The sequence below is a fragment of the Oryzias latipes genome, chromosome 5 (assembly GCF_002234675.1).
Source record: "Oryzias latipes chromosome 5, ASM223467v1".
NCBI lineage: Eukaryota > Metazoa > Chordata > Actinopteri > Beloniformes > Adrianichthyidae > Oryzias > Oryzias latipes.
In genome coordinates this window covers 25,383,733-25,405,415 of record NC_019863.2, presented here as the reverse complement: position 1 = coordinate 25,405,415, position 21,683 = coordinate 25,383,733, and the positions used below count along the sequence as shown (strand labels likewise).

Below are 21,683 nucleotides of genomic sequence, written 5' to 3'. Positions count from 1 at the left end.
CCGAGCGCTTCCAGTGTCATATCCACCTTTTCACTTCAGCTCTTCAAGGGAGGTGCATCATAGACAATTTCCACCTTCATATGAGGTACAAGAGGAACTTGAACCACAATAACCAGCTCCAGACACCGTGAGATGGCTGTTGTACAAATGAAAGAGTCAAATCCTTTGTTTTTGTGTTTCAATCGAATGGAAATGATCTGCACTGCAAAAAGTGAATCTTAAGAATATAAAAAGACCCTCAATTAAAAAAAATCTGTTTTATTTTCTGTCTTGTAAGAAAAATGATCTTTTAACAAAGTTTTTTAAGAGAAAAATGCTGAAATGACAATTATTCTTGGTAAGATGATTTTTTTACCCAATTGGCAGATTTTTTTCCTTTTTTTTTTTTGCTCACTTAAAGATTTATTTGATTCTTGATTTGATTGATGACTTGATTTGATTTACTCATTTCTAGGGGGTCTGTTTTTGCAGTGTGGCCCATGGTGCAGATGTACTGTAGAATAGTCGACCTCTGATTGGAGGATCGCAGGTTCGGTTGCCGCCTGTCCACCTATGTGTCGAAGTTTCCATGGGCAAGACACCGAATCACTCATTGCTCCTGATGGTTATAGGTTGGGGCCAGTGTCAGGCATCAGCGTGTCGATCTGTGTGTGCCTGGGTGAATGGGACTGTAAGGGCTTTGGGCCTTCAAGCAAGATAGAAAAATTATATATAAGTATGCAGCTTCAGTACAAAGCAAGTCATAATCTGGCTCTGGGGCATTTTTGTCTGTGAGTTCCTGTTGTGGCGCTTGTGGAGAAAAATGTGTTGTTTACCTCAAAGAGCCACTACCATGACAATTGTGTTTTTTTTAAGTATTTCTCTGATGATGGACGACATGTATAAAGAAAATTAAGATTAAAACTCAATTTATGAGTAAATCTTTATTAAAATTGTTGTGAATCAGGAACAGACAAAAAACCTTGTTGAAAAACCTTCAGCAGTGACGTAGGTGCTACAGTTGGTGGGCCACATGCTCCCTGCTCCACTCCAAGGAAAATTGTGTTTTTAGTTTACCATGTTCTTGTGGCATTTTTTTAAATGTATTTTTTGATGTTGATGGAGGTACTTCTTTATTGAAATCATTGTGAATCAGAAGTTCAACCAAAAGAAAGCTGTTTGATAACGAGCTTTTTGTTACGTAGAAACCACAACGGACGGCAACAAGCTCCCTGTCCCGCTCCATTCTGATGCATCAACTCACAGACAAATGGACACATATACATCTTTGTTTTCCTCGTTTGAGCTGGCTAAAAACTGTTCGGCTGGAAAACTCCAATATTGCTCGCCATTTTGGTTGCACCAGTAATGTTAAGTTGGGGGAGTAAGGGACTGTAAGTTATTGTAAACAAAGGGATAATGGAAAATGGAGGTAGCCTTACTCTGCGTCAATAGTCCCGCCCACAACTTAGAGGTGAATTTCTGATGAACAACTGCCGCTCTGCAGAAACTTTGTCCTAGAAAATGTTTTTTGATTTTGGCTGAGAACAGCATAATCTTAATTAAAAGACCACTAGGAACATTTGAGATTAAAAAAAAGTATGGCAGTGGGACATTATATACATTTTCTTGTGTCTTTTTTTCTTAAATAATCAGTTAATCTCAGGGTTTGGCATCTTTCATGATTTTCCTGTTTGGTCGGGGACTTTTTTTCTTTTATTTTTTGGACTTTATGATGCTCCTTTTGTCTGGTTTCTGATCATTTTTACTTCTTTAAATGAACCACTATGGTTTCTTCAGAGTGTGGGGAGGGTATTGGTTTTAAGCCATGCTGTCTTATCCATTGCCAGCTTGCCATGCTGGTTCCAAAAAGAACCGTCTCCACCTCGGTCCCTGCTCTGTTGTTGGTGGGGGCAGAGAAAATTCCTGCTCTGCTGTTGGTGGGGGCAGAAACAAGGAGGAAGGGTGAAAAAGAAAGAGAAGATTGGGATAAAGCGGAGCGGCAGAAGTGAGACGGGACGGCTCAGATCCTGACAGCTACAGACAGCTGAGCTTCCCCTCTCTGGGGGATTCGTACACTTACAGATCAATCCTCCTCACATTGCCACAACTGGTCTTATATTTTTTCTTTGACAAAAACTGCTGAGTAGTGCTGGATGCAGAAAGGGGGGACTGAAGGTTTTCAACAACTCTTTGAGCACATTTGAGCATTTGGGCAATAAAAAAATAATTACTTTTTAAAAGTGTCTGTCCTCTGCACAAAAGTCCCAGTGTGAGGTTACAACCTGAAGAGCAACAGGTGTCAACAAAAGAGGCATCCAGTGAGTGTTTCACCCTCTGAACCTTTGCTATCACTGCTGGCAGCTGAGACCCCCTCCTGCACACAGATGGCGGCAGACCTCACATGTGTGTCAGAAACTGAACTGGCGTTTTCTTGTGCGGTCGTGGGGGCCCGTGCCACGTTTTAGAAAACCAGATGACAGTTGTTTCGATCTGGAAGCAGGTGAGGATCTGGACCCGTGAGACATCCGCAGCCTGTTGGTCAGGGGGCATCTGCTGTGGCCCTTTGTCAGCAGAGAAAATCTGTTTCTCCCTCATCATCCGATCCTTGGACATACGCACCCGTATGGAGGGTATATTGTACGGGTGATGTGGGTTTTTGTGTTGTCTGGGTCTGTGAATGGTCATAAACAGGAAATGCTGTAACTCAAATGGAACCCAGGTGAGTCTTGCAAATCCCTTGAGGTGGTCGTAATGAAAATAGAATACCATTGTTTTGCGTTTGTAAATGTATTGTGAAGTATTCATAAGGATAATGTAAGTTATACGCACTAACACAAACTATGCTTTAGCTGTTTAAAGTATAGTTACCTAATAGTCAGGCCTCACGGAGGGAGCACACACTTACCATGTGTACAACACTAATGGGCTCTTTGCGCAGTGCGTAGGGTTTGGGAGGGTTGAAAATGGGAAAAATCTGCACGACATGCCTGCGTCTTACCCTTACCTAGCCTGATATGTTAAGAGTTTGCTACGACCACCCATGAAAAAATGTGCATGAACATTTTGGCTCTACAGGCTGATGGAATGGTGTAGAACCTCAATATTTTGCGCAGACCACCCGCTTGCCTCGCAGACATTTGCCCATTTTTCACCCACAGACAGCCTGTGAGGGCCGTTGTGATTAAGACTTTATACTGCATTAGGAAAATATAAGGCCAAGCGAGTGTGACGTCACCCATAAAAAATGGCTTCAATGAAATGAAGTCAATTCAGTCGCCATATTTTTTGCCATACAGACATCACCATTTGAAGCCAAATAACATCAGTGAGCAATCATTGGTCTAAGACAGTTGTGGTCAATGTTTCTTTGGCATCTACTCTTGTTGATCAGGACTGAGCTTGTTGGAAGTCTACACCAGTACCATTTAAAGGTTGGCTTGGGAGAATCTGTCAATCAAATGTTTCAAATGTTCATCGTGGGGGCAGGGAGGAAGTACTTACTTTTATTGACTAAATGGTCAGCTTATAACTTGAACAACTTACAATTAAGAAAAAATATTATGAAAATAAATTAGCATTAGCATGAACATGTAAAAAAAAAGTAGTGGTTATAGTGACTGATTGATAGCTGTTATTTCCCAATATAAATCTATGGGATTTTGACTTCTTGGAGCTGGCAGGTACTTCAGGAACGAGGGTGGGTGGTCACTCAGTCCAGTTCTCACATACAGTCAATGGTTAGAACTGATCTAAAAGCCTTCAGCCACCCAAGATGCCAGAGCATCCTGATGTGATAGATGTCAACAACCTTTTGCAGGGTCAGAAAGAAACACAACCAGAGCTCCAAGAATCACCCCAATGGAATTTTCTGGTTCAATGATATTCCAAATTTTCTTTCAACTTAATTCCTAAACACACAGCAATTGTCTGGGAAAAAAAAGGTGCTGCAGTAACTCAGAGGACCAAAAACGTCTTCTTTAGCTGACTTCCCCTTCTCCATCAGTTTGCAGGCATGTTCTGTGTGTATTTGCATCATCATTTGCTTAGTCCATCAAAAACTGTACAGAGGACACATTTTAGCTTTAAGCCTTTTTGTCGCTTCTGAACTCAGAAACTGAAAGAAAAACCAAAATAAAAGCAACATTTTATTTTTTAAGGCCGACACTTGGGAGGGTGGTGTCCATGAAAAAGCTAAATGTGAAGCAGTGCAGACAATTCCCCTTCAAATACACCAGCAACTCTAGAAAACACAATGTCTATGAGAGAGAAGCTAACAGAGGCCTTATTTGGGCAGGCAGTAGAGATCGTGTTGATATTAAATGAATTCTAAAATCCATCCTCTGAGATATTTTTGGCCAGAAGTTTGTCTGAACCTTCTTGTTCAATCTCCCCTACGGGAACCCCCCACCAGTCGCACATCTCTCCCATCTTTCCTCTATGAACATTTCCGTCAACCTCTCCTATTTTAGAATTCCACCCAAACATAATTAGCCATCTACAAGAAAAAAAGGGGGACTGACCCCCCCTCCTGTCTTTGCTTCAAAACGACAGATCTGTGTGTGTTTGTGCAGGAAAGTGTGTTTCCCTGCAACAACAGTAACATTCCCAACTCCTGGACGGAGTTATCAGCGCTCTGTTCAGAGAGGAGGATAGTCCACACGGATTCACCAGCAGCTCTTTATAAGGACAAGGGGGAAAAAGCCCTTCTGCCGCTATATTTAGATAGACTTTATTGGGCTGCTTGTCTTTGCTTGTCCATTCCCTCCTCCTGTGCCCTGCAGTTAAAGATCCCTCTTCATGAGGAAGGGCAACTCTCCTCTCCATCAGGGAAGAAGGAGCCAGAAAAGGATCTGTGTGAAAATAACAGTGGGATCACACAGAAGTGGAGCGTGATGAGAGGGAGGCTTCTTCAGCGAGAGTTCTTTGTTTCTTCTGGTTATGTCATCCCTCGGCTCAATAATCCTCTAACTTGGAGAAAGTTCAGAAGAAGGTTCACACTTTTCATTCATGCGAAGCAGACTAGCAGTCCGCTGAGCCATAAATCTGCCGGGGCCTCCTTTCCCAGTTTGCCCACTTCACAGTGATTCTGGGCTAATCTGATCCATGCTGGAGCCTTCTTCATTCTTCTGTGAGCAGACCTTATCTCCAAAGCAAAGCAAACAGAAAAAGATCTTCTAACAGTCTCAAACAAAACACACAAGCATCTGTCTTTCTTTTGATATCTCATCGCCTGCTGATTTAAGTAAAACTTTTACCTACAATAAGTTATTGTTGCCGTACAGAAACGTTGGGAATCTTGAACACTTCAATTAGGATATATTTTTTGATTAAATGAACAAAATCCCAAACATTTCCATATATGATTGGCTGTAATGTCATAAAGACTAGAGAAACAGTTTTGTGAGTTTAGGGGTGTTGACTTAAAATCCCGCAGTCGTTTCTGGACTCAGGTGTGTTTGCCAGTTACATCTGTTGTTTACAACGATGTAGGAATGACATCGACCCGCAGTTAGTGTAGCTTTCATTAACAATTAAGGGTTCAAAGAAGTTATTAGCTTTCAAATTTTAGGTTTAAAAATAACAACAAGAATTTCGGCATAATTGTGATAACTCTTGGAATACGTCCTCGGAACATTTTTTGTATAGTTTATTGGAGGTTCATCTGTTTTTTATTTTTAAACATTTTTAACATTGTCTTGACCTATTATACATTTTTATTTTATTTTTACACTTTAGATCTTTGTTATAAAATATAAAAAACAGTTTGATCTCAACGATTGTGATTTTTGCAGTAAAAAAGACTACATTTACCACAAGGTTTTTGTACAGTTTCAGTTTCAGTTTATTGTGGAATTATAGTGTTGTATAATTTAAAAAATTCTGTAAAAACAAGAATCTTGGGTTTTGCAAAAAAGATGGATATTAAGCATTGCCACAAAAACCATTTTAAAGCTAAATTATTACGGAAAACTGTAGAGGGGGAGCCAGTTTAGCTCGTGCTGGTTTGCGGCGCCTTCCGTCCGTGAAACCGGGGCTTGAATCCGGGCTGCTCCCTATTCCCTTCTCTGCTTCTGCGCCGGTCCCAAGCCCGGATAACTTGAGAGGGTTGCATCAGGAAGGGCATCCGGTCTAAAACATTGCCAAGTTAACCATGCGACTCATCCTCGAAGTGGAGGTTGTTTCGCTGTGGCAACCCCTGATGGGAAAAGCCAAAAGAGAACGAAGATTACAGAAAACAGTAGAGTAGAAATAAATGTTCAAAAAGACCTCAAACAACTAAAGATTGATTCTAACAAGTCTTCTTGGCTTCACCTTCACAGTCAGTGAATCACAATCATTGAATTGAATAGTTCAGTTTTTTGTGCTTCTCTGTGAAAAAGACTTCTAAGCATTCATAGTTTTTTTGTCCGCTATTTCTCTAACATGCCGATAAGACGACTCTTTCGCCATCAGGCTTTATGTAGAATTTGATGAAGAGGTGGACAGAATCAGAAAAAAATAGTAAAGCAGGCAGGACTGAAGATCGTGAAAATGAAGGCCAAGAAGCAAGGCTTTATGGAATGATACCTGTAACCCTTGTGCTATCCTAGGCACTTTAACATTGGGAGTTGGGTCATCTAGACCCACTAGACAGTGCGCTGAACCTTTTTTCTTCAATGATTTGTGAACCTCACTGGTGTCCATGGATTACATGAAATCTTTCCACCTTTATCCACCTTTGTCATGGTAGGGAGAACAGGGGTCATCTAAGATAGCACAAGGGCTAGTCTAACTGGGATTTTTCAGCTTCCTGTTCTTTCAATAAATATACTGACTGAATGAAAAGCTTTATTGGAAAAGAACAACTTTAACATACAATACACATCAGTTACTGAGCCACAATGCAGAAGCAGTAAGTGGCAGATGAAATAAAATGTTACTTTTTAAAAACACAGCCCAGAGTTTATCATTATCTGGAAAAAGTATATAGAATTCACAGAAATGTCTACTGTTCCTACCTCCTATGAATAAACATCCCAGCAAGTACACATCACAATCAGAGCAAAGGTGAAAAACCTCAGAGCTACACCTCCACTCTAAACCTTTTCCAGGAATACATCAGGCATGTTTGGAAATATTTGCTGGTTCTTTAATAAATCTCTATGAAAACACTGTTTAGATGTTGAAAATGCATTTGAATTGAAACAAGATCCTCTAGCAAATATCAAGCATGGTGGTGGAGGGTCTGTGATCTGGGCCTTTTTTTTTGGCAGCAACAGAATGTAAACACAACAGTGGCTAAGAAAAAATAGATCTCATACAGTTGAAATTGTGCCACATTTGTAAGGAATATGTATGATGAGCAGCAAAGTTGAGTATGTGAGTGACACTTATGAAAAGAAAAAATCCAAAATCTTCTTAATGAATTCCAAACGAATTCTAATTCTATATCTACTTTAGTTTTTAAGGTTTCATGTGTTTAACCCTTGTGCTATCCTATGGGGTCAAGATGACCATTGACGTGTTCTCCCTACCATGACAAAGGTGAATAAAGGTGGAGAGGATTTCATGTAATCCACGGACACCAGTGAAGATCACAAATCATGTAAAAAAAAGTTCAGCGCACTGTTTTGTGGGGTCTAGATTACCCAACTCCCAATGTTCAAGTGCCTAGGATAGCACAAAGGTTAAGGAATAGCAGCTTCAGGAAATAATCCTCATGATCACAGTAAACAGGGCTAAAATTTGTTTTTCAGGACCTTCAGATTAAAGTTACCTCATTATACTGATCCAATCCAGAACAGACAATTGTGAAACAGTAATTCTTGGAGCGGACAAAAACGGATCTTGAAAGCAGGGGCCATTGTCAGAGGGGACTAGACAGGAGTCAATACCATAGGCTGTGTATGACAACTGGACTAAGTGACCCCTCCCACTGCGAGTTACAAACAGGAAGCACCCACTGGCTCCAAGAAGCCAAATCCCATGGACTTCTACTTGAGAAATAAACAGCCTTTACTCAGTCATTATATATATCCGTTCTTATGTGGCACCATTTAAAATGGTCATAAGCAGGATTTATGAGGAATAAGCTTGATTTCTACAAAGAAATAATCAAACAAAATGTGTTTTACTTTCTGTGGTAAATTCATTGTAATCAAATAATTGAAAGAGGGTGTCCTTTCTTTTTTTGTTGTCATCCCTGTACCTGATCAGTGAATAAAGCCCAGGATAGAGAGACAGACTGCTTTGCATGTGAGCTCTCAAATCCAGGTGTTGCTCAAGAAAAGCATCAACTGCCATGCAAATGAGAGGCAAATAAAATTCAAACCTAACCAAGTTCAAGGATGAACCAAAAGAGGCAGAGTGTGATGGGGTTGTTTGTGTGCTCTGTGGCTCTGTAGCATACATCCACACATTTTTGTTTCTGACTTCTGGTCTTATCCCAGCAGCTCCGGCGGCCGTCTCAGGGACAAACTATGACATCAGGATGATGGAAGCAGCTCTAAAGACAATGGTTCTCTGTGGAAGAGAAGAGCCGAGGCGTGGCCTGGCCAGACAGAGGGCTCTTCTCAGCCGACCAGCGGGCCTCAGCAGCTGTCTCAACCTCTGTCTGTATCCCCAAACACACACGCCACACAGCACTTTACAGTAATTCAGCTTGAAAGCTCAACAGGTTTGTGGCGAATCCCTTCACAACTAAGTGTTTGACTTTTGTGTCTCCCTGTTTGTTTGTGTGCGTCTGTGTGTTGATCAGTCGTTCTTTCTGAGCTCAGTACTCGCTCAGGAACGCAGGGACGGAGGTGGAGTAGGAGAGCCCCAGAGAAAGAGACATAATTCATTCACTTTGTTGAAACAAAGAACCAGTGCACTCAGACCCCCCCATCCCTCCCTCCACTGATTTGTACTGATGCTGGCATATATTATGTGCATGTGTGCAGATATAAACACAGCCTGCTCACATGACAGCGCTTTGTTTGCTCTGTATTTGTGTGGCATACATCAAATCCCAGACTCGTGCCAGAATACTCGAGTAATGCACCCAGACCCTTCGATGGAGAGCCCTGTTTTTTAAACAGTCATAAAGGTTCATAGGCCATGGCAGGGTGGAGAGAAGAAGCTCAACCCGCAGATGGATTAAACACAGCATGAGGCAGCAGGTGGAGATGACGCTGAAGTTCCTGTGTCCAGCATTCGGTATCCCAAGTAAGTCCGGGGTGCACCACCTGGATCTTCATAAAGAGAAAAAAGGCAGCCTTACATGGAATGTGCAAACAGCCGATGAGCATCACTGAGCGCGTATCCACACAAAACTCACCTGCCCTTCATTTTAGATCTTATGACAACAAAGGCAACAAAAGCGTGGAGGAGTGCACCTAGCCTTGAGGGGTTGCCGTCCATTCAGTCGCTCATTCACCTGTGAGGAGGGCTCAATAGGTCTGCGTGTTATAAAAAAAGCTTTCATACACATAGATTAATGGTTTTATGAATTTACATAGAGTGCACCAGCTCAAATTAAGGAAGAGGGAGTGCGTGAAGACCAGACCATTGTTGGAGCCTCAAACTCAGGAACAAAGAGCTTTTTTTTAAACAACCTTTTTATTATTGTGAATTCAATCATTTTCCATTGAGGGCTTTGCCATTGGATTCCCAAACACACTGAACATGCAAATAAGCACAGGATGGGTTTAGACTACTTAATATTTTAACCACAAAGTGGAGAAACCTCATCAGCCTTCATCAACGCTAAACACACTAAACCTGTCTGTCTCTTTCTAGTTTATAACCAAAACAAGTCACGGAACTACTTAGAGAAAAAAGACATTAAATCTATTGTGGAAAATGTTTACTCTTAACTGTGCCTCTGTTGATTATTTCAGAATAAGTGTTCCTTGGTGTTGTTGTGTCAACTCTGAGCAAATGTCAAAGATCAAGTGAAGCAGTTCACCAGGATGGAAGTCACAGATCTCACCTCAAAATGTCAGGCTAGAAGAAGGACGTGTGACCTTTTGGAAAATAGTCTGAAACGTTCTGAATCAGACTCATTCACCTTACATGAAGGACATCTTTATTCTTCACAGCAAAGAAATAGTACAAATGGAGACGTTTCCACCACTTCCAACCACTGAAAGGGTCAACGCAGATTTGAGCATTGATGGGTTTGTCAGTTGTTGTCTCAGGTCCCATGACAGTGGGGTTAGAAGCCACTGTTTCTGCCTGTTGCCCCTCGTGAAACCCCCATGAATTACTGTGGCACTCTGTCAGCCTTATTGGATGAACTGGGTGACCCCTGATGCACAGCTGCTGGTGTGAGACTCACAGTCTAGATCGAGATCAGTCAGGACTTCATCAAGTGAGGACTTGGACACTTTTCACACACCACAATGACACAGTGTGTTGGGTTAATGCTAACCACAGACCCAAACACACACAAATCCTGCAGGCCTGGTGTGTGTGAGGCCAATGACTGCCATCTAGAGTGGAAAGAGAGAAATGTCACCACTACATTTTATAATTCTGACATGTCAGAATTAAACTAATCTAGTTTAAAAAGATTTTAATATTTAGCATTTCTTCTCCAAATTCACATCTATAATTCAGGGGCCCAGTTGACAGGATCAGTTTATTTTCAGTAAAAAAAAAATTAGACGTGGCCCGCTTTATACATCTGGAGCCAAATGCATTCACATAAAAGTGATATCAAAAACTATAATTTTGAAAAAGTTTATGTATTTGCACAACTAAATGTAAACACGTCTTTTTTGGGATTTAATTGAACATTTTTTGAACTGCCCATTTGCACCGTTTTGGTTGTACAAAGGCATCATTTTTGGTGCACTATCATCTTAGTGCACTCAACGGTAAATATCTGAATATATGTACGCAACATTTAAAAAAAATACTTTTAAGCTTTTCAGCAACCACTGCTGTGTTTTGTACTTGTAATATCCTTGTGAATACCATTCAAAGGCTCCAAATGTCTTTTGTTGACACCATAAGGAGTTATTTCAGTGGTATGCAGTGATTGGGAGCTATTCCGGTTTAGAAATGTCCTCTACAGATGACAAATTTGCATTGCTGACAGTCAGGTGGATAAACTAGTCCTTGTTTCCTCAGGCAGAAGAGACTCTATGCAAGGCTCTCCCGTTTATTTTATCTATATTTTTGTTTTTGTCAGGTCAGTTTTTGTGCCAATACAATTTTCCGGCCCTTAACTCTTGTGCTATCCTAGGCACTGGGAGTTGGGTCATCTAGACCCACTAGACAGTGCTCTGAACCATTTGTCTTCAATGATTTGTGATCTTCACTGGTGTCCGTGGATTACATGAAATCTTTCCACCTTTATCATGGTAGGAAGAACATGTCAGTGTAAGGGTGGGGTCATCTAAGATAGCACAAGTGTTACAAACATTGAAAAATTGCCCTAAAACTCAAATATTTTATGAACTTGTATGAACCTGTTTTCCCACCTGCAACTGTCAGAAAATACAATAAAAACCCTCCAAATCAAGAAAGTCAAAGAAGTGAACTCCAATGGATGTTTATTGTCGTGATGAAATTACAATGATTATAAAAAGAAAAAAAAGGAAAACATACACATTTACATATTGAACAAAATCCAATAAGTATAAAAAACACTTTCTACACAAATGGGTTTCATCCGCATGCAGTTAAAACAGTTACAAGATCTCTACCTGGACTGTAGAATGAGTGTTGTGTGAATGTGTGAAGACGTATTCTTCTTTTCTTTCTGGATTTAAAAAAAAAAAAAGTCACATTAATGTGCATCGTCTAGCTGTCTAATAGCTTCAGGATGCTTTCTCTCTCCTTTAGTGCTTTCCAGGCCTGATCTTTCTCCTTCTTTGTTGGAGTGCGTTTCTTCTGCCTGGCGGCCATGATCCTCCGAAATCCCTCCATCACCTCATTGTCTGCCACCCTCACTCTCTGCCTCAACTCCTGTTTGCGCATTTCCTCCTTTGCCAGCCTGAGAGACGACAGGACACATTGCAAAAGGTCGTGATTTGAGCTCACAGAGGACTTTTGCTTCACAGAGACACACAGCGGCAAACATCTGCAGTTCTCACCGGAGCAGCTCCTGCTTCCTGGCTCTGTTGTGGGCACTTAAGGCTTTCAGCTCCGCTTGTCTCTTTTGCAGCTCTGCCAGGATTTCATCCTCAGAGTCTCCTCCTTGTCCAGGTCGCTCGTCCAGATCCAGCAGTCCCTGGGCTATGAGCTCTTCTTTGATCCGTGCCTCCAAGGAGCGGGTGTGAGGAACACTGGAGGGGAGAAAAGGGAATATTGTAAAGCAGACCTACAAGAAGATTTAAAAAAAATACATCCTCAGGCAGATGTCTCAAGTGATGGGGGTGACCTCTGTTAGAAACAGAGACCATGAAGCAGTGGGTGCCCTTCATGTCCAACAGTCATCTCCATGTGCTTATTTTTAGGAAAAATCCCTTTTTAAGAATAAAATAATCCTAAATCTGTTTGAGATGGCTCCTATTGCTGGATGAAATCATCAGTTTGTAATTTGAAAGCATTATTCTCAGATGTGTGGTTTGTTCCCAGTCGACTGCTGAGACAGAAGCTTTGCTCAAACAGTTGAGAAAACATTGCAGGAACAGAAAAACCTTCTTTCCAGAGATGAAGATTCCCAGACCATTCGATCAAGAGGCTGCGTAATGGCCATAAATGAAAGTGAAAGCCACATGAAAGCCAATTAATAAAACGGATTCATTTCTTTTTCTTTTAAGCTAAAATCTACTTTTACTCTAAAATTGAGTTCCATGTCATTTAAGGTCCCACAGTCTAATTAAAGTCCCATTAGCTATCACACGTTTTGGTGTGTGAAATTTGCTCTCCACATTTGACTCATCACCCGAGTGAGCCGTGAGCCGCAGACACAGCCCAGCTCCGGAACCATTTGGTGGCTCTACTCCGCAATCAAACCCCTTAATGCAGAGTGCCAAGCAGCGAGGCATTAGGTCCCATTTTTAAGAGTATTTGGTATGACTCAGCCGTGGATTTGAACTCGTGACCCTCCAGTCTCAGGGCGGATTACACTCTACCACAGGGGTGGGCAATTATCTTTAGTCGCGGGCCACGTTGGGTTCTAAAATTCGATAGAAGGGCCAGACGAGGAGCAGATGTGTGGAGTGAGAATGATATAACATGGAATGTAGATGAAAACATTTGGATTGAAAATTATATTTTAAAACAGAATATTCTAGAGTTTTTAGTTTAAAACTTTTGTTCCCATTTCAGATCTCTTTACCGTTACCGTTACCAGTACAGAGTTCCTTCGTTTATTGCAGGAGTTGCGTTCCAAAAATAACCGATCTGTGAAAACCACAGAGTCTGATTACAGATGTTTATGGCAGTAAAAACTCCTCACTGCCCACTTTCTACACTTTTCTCAGACAGACATGAACATTTTCACACTTTTTCTCGTTTAAATTCTTAAACCTTCATAGAAATTAGGTCCAGGATCTCAGAATGAAAACAAAGAACTGATCGATCAAAGATTTCTGATCTGAAGAGCTCCGCGTTTCTGTACAGGAGACACGGAGGAGATTGATAGACAAGGTCTCCAGCCAATCAGGACACAGAACAAACATGGAGGCGGGCCGGATCCAGCCTGAGGGTCGTAGTTTGCCCACCCCTGGTCTACCACAACGCTACTAAGCTGGTGAGACTTCATGATATAGTGTACAGCATGTGCTGTGCACCTCTCTGGAGACATATTTGTAAAATATGCCACATAATTAATGTGGATCGATCATTTCTGAGCAGCGGAGCCCTTGCCATGGCAACAGAAAATCCCAATGATACTCCAAAAGCTTTCAACAATAATTATTAATCTGTATTAATATCAGTGCAGCATTGAGAATAATCAGTAAAGTTAATAAAAACAAGAACAAAAACAATGCATGCATCAATTTGTTATTAAGAATTATATTTCTTTCTTTTAGCAGAAACCCATTGACTGACTGACAGAACACAAAGATCCTGTTTTCTGCTCAGGCTATTTACAAATCTTTAACCATAAAACTTCTGCTGCAGTCTTGACATTGATGCTGTTCAAATGAAAGAAAAACAAGGTCAACATGCATCCTGACAAGAACAACCATGAATTAATTAACAAACTGATCAAATATTCAATAGATTAGTCAAATCAAAGGCCCAAAGAATCAGGATCTATTGGATCTGTGGCAGAGTGAAGTGAGATGGCAAAAACTGCCTATGATGACCGCCATCATCAGGCTTCTGCAGAGCTGTATCAGGTGTGCTTTAACCATGGGCACATGGAAAACATGCAGGGCAGCGTTCCTTGAGGACCAGGGCTAAAGGCATGTACCTATACAACGCTTTCCTCCTTCTGTAACCCTTGTGCTATCCTAGGCACTTTAACGTTGGGAGTTGGGTCATCTAGACCCACTAGACAGTGCACTGACCCCTTTTTCTTCAATGATTTGTGATCTTTACTGGTGTCCATGGATTACATGAAATCTTACCACCTTTATCATGGTAGGGAGAACACGTCAATGTAAGGGTGGGGTCATCTAAAATAGCACAAGGGTTAAGGACTCAAGTGCTTTACAACTAACACCTCCTTTCATTCAATGTGGGGGTTTTAGTAACACGTACATGAGAATTGGATCTGCAATCAGACCTCATTTCCTCTGCACTCAGGTCGGCCCCCCAACAAATTAGTTTAAAAAATAAATAAAAAGTACCTCACCACTTCAAAAACGATTCATGAGGTATGGAACTCAACCGCAGCTTCTCATGCGCTTAAATATAACTTACTGCAAAACCCTTGTGATGTTTTTCTTGCAGTGCTAATTTTAAATCTTCAAATGTTTCTAAATGTAGCGTTGCTGGTGCACTGTTAACTTGTGAAAGACGCCGCACCTGAAAGCCTTTCCTTGACTTCGAGGAGACGTCCCAGCACCATCAGTGACATCCTTTCCAGAAATGTCAGGAATAGGAGAATCCTCCATGGGGGATATAATGTTCTCCTAGGAGAAGAAAACAAATACATTCTTTACTTTACTTTACAACCTAAATGTTGGGAGCAGAAAAATGCAGGAAATAATCTGACCTCTACGAGAGCCTGGAGGAGACGCTGAGTGAGAGGACCAAAGGGACAGCCATCTTCTTGTGATTCGTGCTGAGATTCCGACTTTTTCAGCAGAGAATCTACATCTGCAGTGATTCAGCATGAAGACATGCCTTTCATTGGGAATCAACCATTACAGCAAACATCAATTTTGAACTTTTCCTCACCTTTTGCATCCAGCTCTGACAGTGGACCTCCCATGATGCCTTTCTTCTTGTCATTGGCTCGTGCGCCTTCCCTCTGTTCCTCCAACAGATCCTCTTGAGCCCACCTCTGGGAGTAGTGTTTCCCCAGCGCTGGAATCTAAGGTTAATATCAACGCCAAGAAAGCTCTGTTTGATTCTTGCTCCACATTGTGTGCAGGCAATCGTCTAACAAGTCACATTACTATTCAGTCATTTCACCCCTTGATGCAAATATGCATCAAACCACTTCTGCTCCAAAATTGATAATATTTTTATTTATTTATATAGCACCTTTTAATTTAAAAAAAGATATGTTTTTTAGCTGGTTTTCAAAGTCTGCAGATCTGAGGCTGAGAGGAAGGGAGTTCCAAGAGGGATGGAGCCACCGCTGCAAAGGCTTTGTCACCTTTAGTTTTTAACCGGGTTCTCTTAACAACCAGCAGACCCTGGTCACATGATCTCAGGGACCAGCTGGGAGTGTACGGCTGCACAAGGTCTTTTACATAGTCTGGTTTTTTAAATGATAAAAAAAAATATCTTAATTTAGCATCTACATGAAAGCAAAAACATAAGTGAATTATTTTTTCATCACTGGAAAAATATTCAGGCGTCGTGAGGTTAAATGGTGACATCAAACGTTACCTTTAGGGTTGTTTAACGTGAATTAAAAAATTATTCAGAACCAAGGAGGGATGAGAACTGATTAGCAATTATTCAGTGATTTAAAAAAATTTTATATTTAACATCACAAGAAAGTATTTGCATAATATGTATTTACTTGTTGTTATATAGACGCATCATTAAAGCTCGTTTTAGAACCGTTTTCCTGTGATATATACCGGTACATTTCTTACATGTAGTCTAATAATAATAAAAGGAGTAGCTAGTAAGGCAATTACCTTATTTAAAAAGGTGGAGAGAAAAAAGTTCCCAACATTAAGTTATGCACAGGAATAAATTACTTCAATGAATAAAAATAGGCTCATAACAAGACAAACTAATGGGTCAAGCTTTGCTTATATTTCTCTTGCTCTTATTAGAGCAAAAATGTTTTTATGTCTGACTAGATAAAAAACCCTACAATTTTTAAGACCATTAAATATTTCCAAGTTCATTTAGCTACAATGTTGTTTTGGTTAACTTGTACTGAAGTGATGAAAAAAGGGTTTTTGTGTAAATTGGTCTTAAGTTCAGTAAAGTGAATACTTTGTAAATGTTGAGTAGAAGTTTGATGAATTTGCATCTAAAAAAGTCACTCTGATCCTCTTTTGATCCATTTTCACAGCGTTCCCAGTGGTCTTTAAATGTACACAGACCCACAACTAATTATCTTTTTTATTTGGTGACGTTTTAAGTTTTCGATCTGGTTTTCAGGTCATACTGACAGAATTCGGACATGGCTTGTTTGCCAAGAACCAAATGAAGTCCTACCTAACTCTGTTAGGAAACAGAAGTATTTAGGGAAGAACATAGAACTTTAAGGGTTTCTTTTGAGGGAGAGGTGTGTATCGCTTTGAATCTAGAAGCCCCACTGCCTTAAGTGAACTAAAAGTTTTAAAATCATACTTTGAAATACTCAGCCTCGTCCTCTAAGGGCTTAAGAAGCTCTTCAAGCAGTCGTATTTCTTCATTGGTAATATCTGCACAATACGGTTCAACTGAAGCCCAGAATCTGGAAAAAAAAAAGTAAAAAGTAAACAGATTAAACATAAAAAGGGTTTTAATCCACCAAAACAAATAAACTAAACAGTGAAGCAAGGTTGAAGCCGAAAAAGATAAGTATGGTGTGAAAAGCGCCTCGTGCTGACCTGTTGGGAGCATCATTTTTGGGGGTGCACGGGATATCTTGTGGTTCATCTGTAAATTCATACTCTTGAACTTTCGGCTGCAGGTTTTTGGATTTGGGCCTTCCGGGACCAGGTCCTTGTCCATGTGCTCCTTTCCCATCCAGTTTTTGTTTCTTGGGCTTGTGGCGGGATGTGGCTGCAGGATCAGGGTCTTTTCCCATTTTAAGGAAGCGCTTGTCTCCCTTTTTGTCTTGCCAATCTGTGAGGATCTGGAAGGATGAAAGCGATGCGGTAAATCAAATGTTGCGTCCATCTGCTGCTGAATGGATGAGCGTCCACCTACCTGTCTCTGCTCCTCCAGGGCTCGCAGGCGGCGGCTGGCTGAAGACAGGAGCGTCTCCAGCTCCAGCTGCAGAGTATCAAGCTCCCCGCTGCCGATGCCATCGTCCTCTGAGCGGCCCAGCACGGCGGTGTAACGGGGACACAACCTGACATGATCCACGGGCTTGAAGTCGTAGTATTTCAGCGGGGAACAGTCCTTCAGCTCGCTCATGATGTTGATTGTTGGCAGGGAGCCGTTAGTCTGATGTAACTGACGCAAAATGATGAACAGCGGGGTAATTTACAGACCATCTGAAACGAACACACAGTTCATCCTGATCACGTTTGGCCATAATTAATTCATTAAAAACACAACACATAGATACGTACGCATCACACACGACACACTCGAGCGGGGCTGAACCAGCGGCCGGCCAGAATTGCCCCCAAATTACATTTTTAATTACACAGCGAACTGCTTAGAAATGGCTTATATAAACACAAACGTTTTTTTAACGCCACACACTTCAAGAACAGACGCGTAATTAATTTTTAAAGATCAACGATATTTACCGTCAGTGAAGGTGCCCATGATGGATTATACCATCGTGCAAGTGGGGGTGTTTTTTGTAGGCTTTTTTTTTAATATATCACCTTGAAGTGAACACAGTTGCTGTCTCAGCATTTGTATAGAATAATACATATAAAGAAAAGACATAATGCCAAAAAATATGGAAAATGGGTAAATGCATTTTACGAAATCTAGAAAACGCCCAAAGCTGCATCTGTGATGGTACTGTCGGAAGAAACCATTAGGTCAATCTGAATTTGTCAAGTAATAGCCACTATGTTTTCAACTTAAATGCTATTATATGAAACGAGTACAATTATGACTATAAAAATTTAATATTGAGGCAAAAAATTAAATAATGTGTAGATATTACAAGCCTAAATTGTCACTGAAGAAAAACGTCTCCCCCGTTGTACAGTGAAATTGAAGTCCGATTGGGTTTGCTCGGTTTCTTATAACGTGTTTTCTGGATGGGTGGAGCCACAAAGCAAAACTGCTAGATGAGTTGCGCACCGAGAAACTGTCGACCTCATCAAACGAAGACAAGAAAACAAACGCACCCTAGCGTTACTCTACTATGCAGGATTTACGGAAGAGCCGTCCCAGGCGTGGCAGAGGAACTTCCGTCTTTTACTGCTCAAAATGGTAAGTCTGATGCATAATATTTTCGCTTATATTTTACAATTTAGCTTTTTATTCCAAGCAACTATGGATATTATTAATGTGAGAAAAGCTAGCTAGCTTCTAGATCTTTATCCGGTGTTAGTGGTTCGATCTAGTTATCGGAGGGCAGGCATCCTTCATGTAGGTATGCAGAAACTAGACTAGAGTGACAGAAGACGTGAGCTGCCTTTTCCTGTTAGCCTCTTTTTCATTTAGGCTCTTTTTTGTCTGTTATGTCACCCGGCAATCTTTAAAAGATACAAAAAAAAGAAGAGATGATCACATTTTTTACTAAAATGTTGCTCTAGAAATCTCCCCAAATCCCATCCTCTGTTACAATAAACTAGAGAAAAGAAACATGCTAATGGCTTAATTCATTACTAATCACAATATTTGGTTGAAATGATAAAAAATGGCATGGAAATGTAATGTTCTAATTGGTGCTTATATCAGCCTTGATCCCTTAGTGTTTCAGTAAAGCAGGATTCCTTCACATACTGATCTTCTGCTCATTCCAGACAGCGACTCTGCGCCCCTACCTGAATGCTGTGAGGGCCACCCTGCAGGCCGCCCTCTGTTTGGAGAATTTCTCCTCTCAGGTGGTGGAGCGCCACAACAAGCCTGAGGTGGAGGTCAGGTATGTGTCACATCAGCAACTGCAAGCCTTTCTTTTTTTATATTGTTGTTGTTGCTTGCTGCTGTTGCATCTTTTCCGATTGTGGTTCGTCAGCTGCTTTCACACAAGTTCGGACCTGTGCGGACTTGTACTGGAAAATATTTGTGGGAAGGGGAAAAAAAGACATGGACGCACCAAATGTAGCTAGCTGCAGCTTGCCTGCAGATGTCCTCCTAACAAAGTGAGACAGAGCAGCTGGAGATTTGAAAGCTGAAGGGATCTGATGGCCATGTGTTTACAGGAGCAGCAAGGAGTTGCTGCTTCAACCGGTGGTGATCAGTCGTAACGACAAGGAGAAGGTGTTCATCGAAGGGTCCATCAACTCTGTCAGAGTCAGCATTGCTGTGAAGCAGGTCCTTAAAAAAATCTCTACAATATAATACGTTTTTTTCCAGGATTTGCAGGAACAGTATTTGAAAACACTTGTGTTGTGATCACAGGCTGATGAGATCGAGAAGATCCTTTGCCACAAGTTCATGCGCTTCATGATGATGAGAGCGGAGAACTTCTTCATTCTGAGAAGGAAGCCAGTGGAGGTGGGGGATAAATCAGTTCAGTTGTGCTTAAAACAGACAACAGAGTCATTGTTGAGGAAATGAGGAACGGATTATTGCTTTGAAAAAGACAAAACCGTTTTAAATGGTCATCTGGGCTCCGTTTTTTAAGTTGAAGATACTGAGAAGGTTTCCTGGATAAAGGGTCGCCAACCTAAAAAAAAACTGAGTCCAGATTATCCTGGATGAAGGAGTCCTCACAGCCATCCTTTCGAATGACATTTAATGCTTAAATATTCTAGAAGATTTGTTCTTAAATGCATTTTTCTGAACAAAATGCTCTTCTATTGTAAAATCTTTTACAAATTATCTTTAAATGTTTTCACAGGGATATGATATTAGTTTCTTGATTACCAACTTCCACACGGAGCAGATGTACAAACACAAGCTGGTGGACTTTGTCATCCACTTCATGGAGGAGATTGACAAGGAGATCAGCGAGATGAAGCTGTCCGTTAATGCCAGGGCCCGAATTGTTGCAGAAGAATTCCTCAAGAACGTAAGAAATCTGTTTGTTTTTCGGCATATTCCTTACAAAATAATGCATTCATCGCACTATTAATGGCGGCTTGTCTTCTCCACAGTTCTGATGACGGCAGCGTTCTTGGTGTCGTACCAGCCTGGGATCAATCAAAGGGCCAATCTGCACACAAATAGAAACCCAAAAGATGAGACATAGATGTAATCTGGCACCCTTTGCAGCAATCTCAGCTAGTTCCCTGTACCCCTGAATATCAATTCCTGTATATAAGGAAATATTTAGCAGTATCGTTTTCAGCCACTCTGATCAAATCCCCAAACAAAGGCGGGTCCTTAAAGTATTAGTCAAGTTGATAACCACGAGTACAGGGGCACTGAGGGCTTGATGCTGCGAAGGTCAGCCTCCAGGGTTTTCTATTTTGTGTCAATCTGTCACTGTCGTTTCAAATTTGTCCCAAAACTCTCTGACTAGGGTGTGCATTTTGAAAAGGAACTATGTTTCATGACATCAAATGGAGAAAGAGATGTCAGCAAAACATCACAAATATGACAATGTAAGAAAATTGTGGAAGAGAATAAAAGTCAGTTGTTTTATACTTAGAAAAACGCCATTTATGGTCATTTGTTTGCACTGCTGCTGCTGCTGCATAAAAACATTTAGTCACTGAGGAAGTTTTCAAAGTAATTCTTAGCTCACCCCTGATGTCACGCAGAGTTGGTGTGAGAAAAAGGAAGTGTTGCAGACGTACTTTCACATTTACTAACTCGATGAACTTCAGAAGTTTCTGATAAAATTTCCAAAACACAACCACCTCATTAACTTCCATTTTGTCCACAGACTGGATAAAAAAGGAAAAAAACACAAAACTAGCAAGTTCTCAAGACAAATTCAAGAAAAATATATTATTGATATTAACTTCTGCTTATTTATTTGAAGGTGGTCATGCACAACTTCTGCTAAAACAAATACAGTCTTCATGCTTTAAAAGCTGGTTATCTAACTTTTATATTTGGAAGGAAATGCAGCACAGCTGAGTGTTTTTCCATTTTAGATCACAGTCCAAAAATAGTCTCTCTTTTTTTTTTGTCCTTCATCAGATCACCTTGTAGCTTACATACTTTCTTGACGATATTCCTCCTTGGAGACCTTAAGAAAATGTTATTAGAAGGTATGGTCACAAAATCAATAATTAAATGTTGGTTGTTCCCAAACGTAGCAAAAACTGATTATAAAAAATGAAGAAAAGCAGGAAATTAAAGTGAGAGGAAACACAATCATACTTCCGTTTGCCCATAGATCAAGAATCTATAAAGGAAAGCAGGTTTCCTTAAAAACGGAACAAAGAAAATATTTTGATTTG

General features: G+C 40.8%; 2 protein-coding genes across 3 annotated transcripts; one reads left to right on the top strand and one right to left on the bottom strand.

Annotated features, from left to right (window-relative positions):
* Positions 1-11,487: 11,487 nt before the first annotated feature.
* On the bottom strand, positions 11,488-18,366 carry tada3 (transcriptional adaptor 3). 2 transcript variants are annotated; one of them, XM_011475351.2, is made up of 9 exons: positions 17,952-18,366; positions 17,401-17,690; positions 17,079-17,326; positions 16,837-16,942; positions 15,253-15,388; positions 15,068-15,171; positions 14,878-14,984; positions 12,048-12,239; positions 11,488-11,947 (listed from the first exon to the last, which is right to left on the bottom strand). In XM_011475351.2, the coding sequence occupies exons 2-9, from the start codon at positions 17,608-17,610 to the stop codon at positions 11,755-11,757; spliced, it is 1,296 nt and encodes a 431-aa protein (XP_011473653.1). In that variant the 5' UTR covers positions 17,611-17,690; positions 17,952-18,366; the 3' UTR covers positions 11,488-11,754. The 2 variants fall into 2 exon arrangements, with proteins under 2 accessions (XP_011473653.1, XP_004069120.1); XM_004069072.4 differs by lacking the exon at positions 17,952-18,366 and adding an exon at positions 17,769-17,914.
* Positions 18,367-18,460: 94 nt separating this feature from the next.
* Positions 18,461-20,928, top strand: LOC101159909 (actin-related protein 2/3 complex subunit 4). Its single transcript, XM_004069071.4, has 6 exons — positions 18,461-18,594; positions 19,131-19,249; positions 19,530-19,641; positions 19,729-19,824; positions 20,171-20,341; positions 20,427-20,928. The coding sequence occupies exons 1-6, from the start codon at positions 18,592-18,594 to the stop codon at positions 20,430-20,432; spliced, it is 507 nt and encodes a 168-aa protein (XP_004069119.1). The 5' UTR covers positions 18,461-18,591; the 3' UTR covers positions 20,433-20,928.
* The last annotated feature ends 755 nt before the right edge of the window (positions 20,929-21,683 follow it).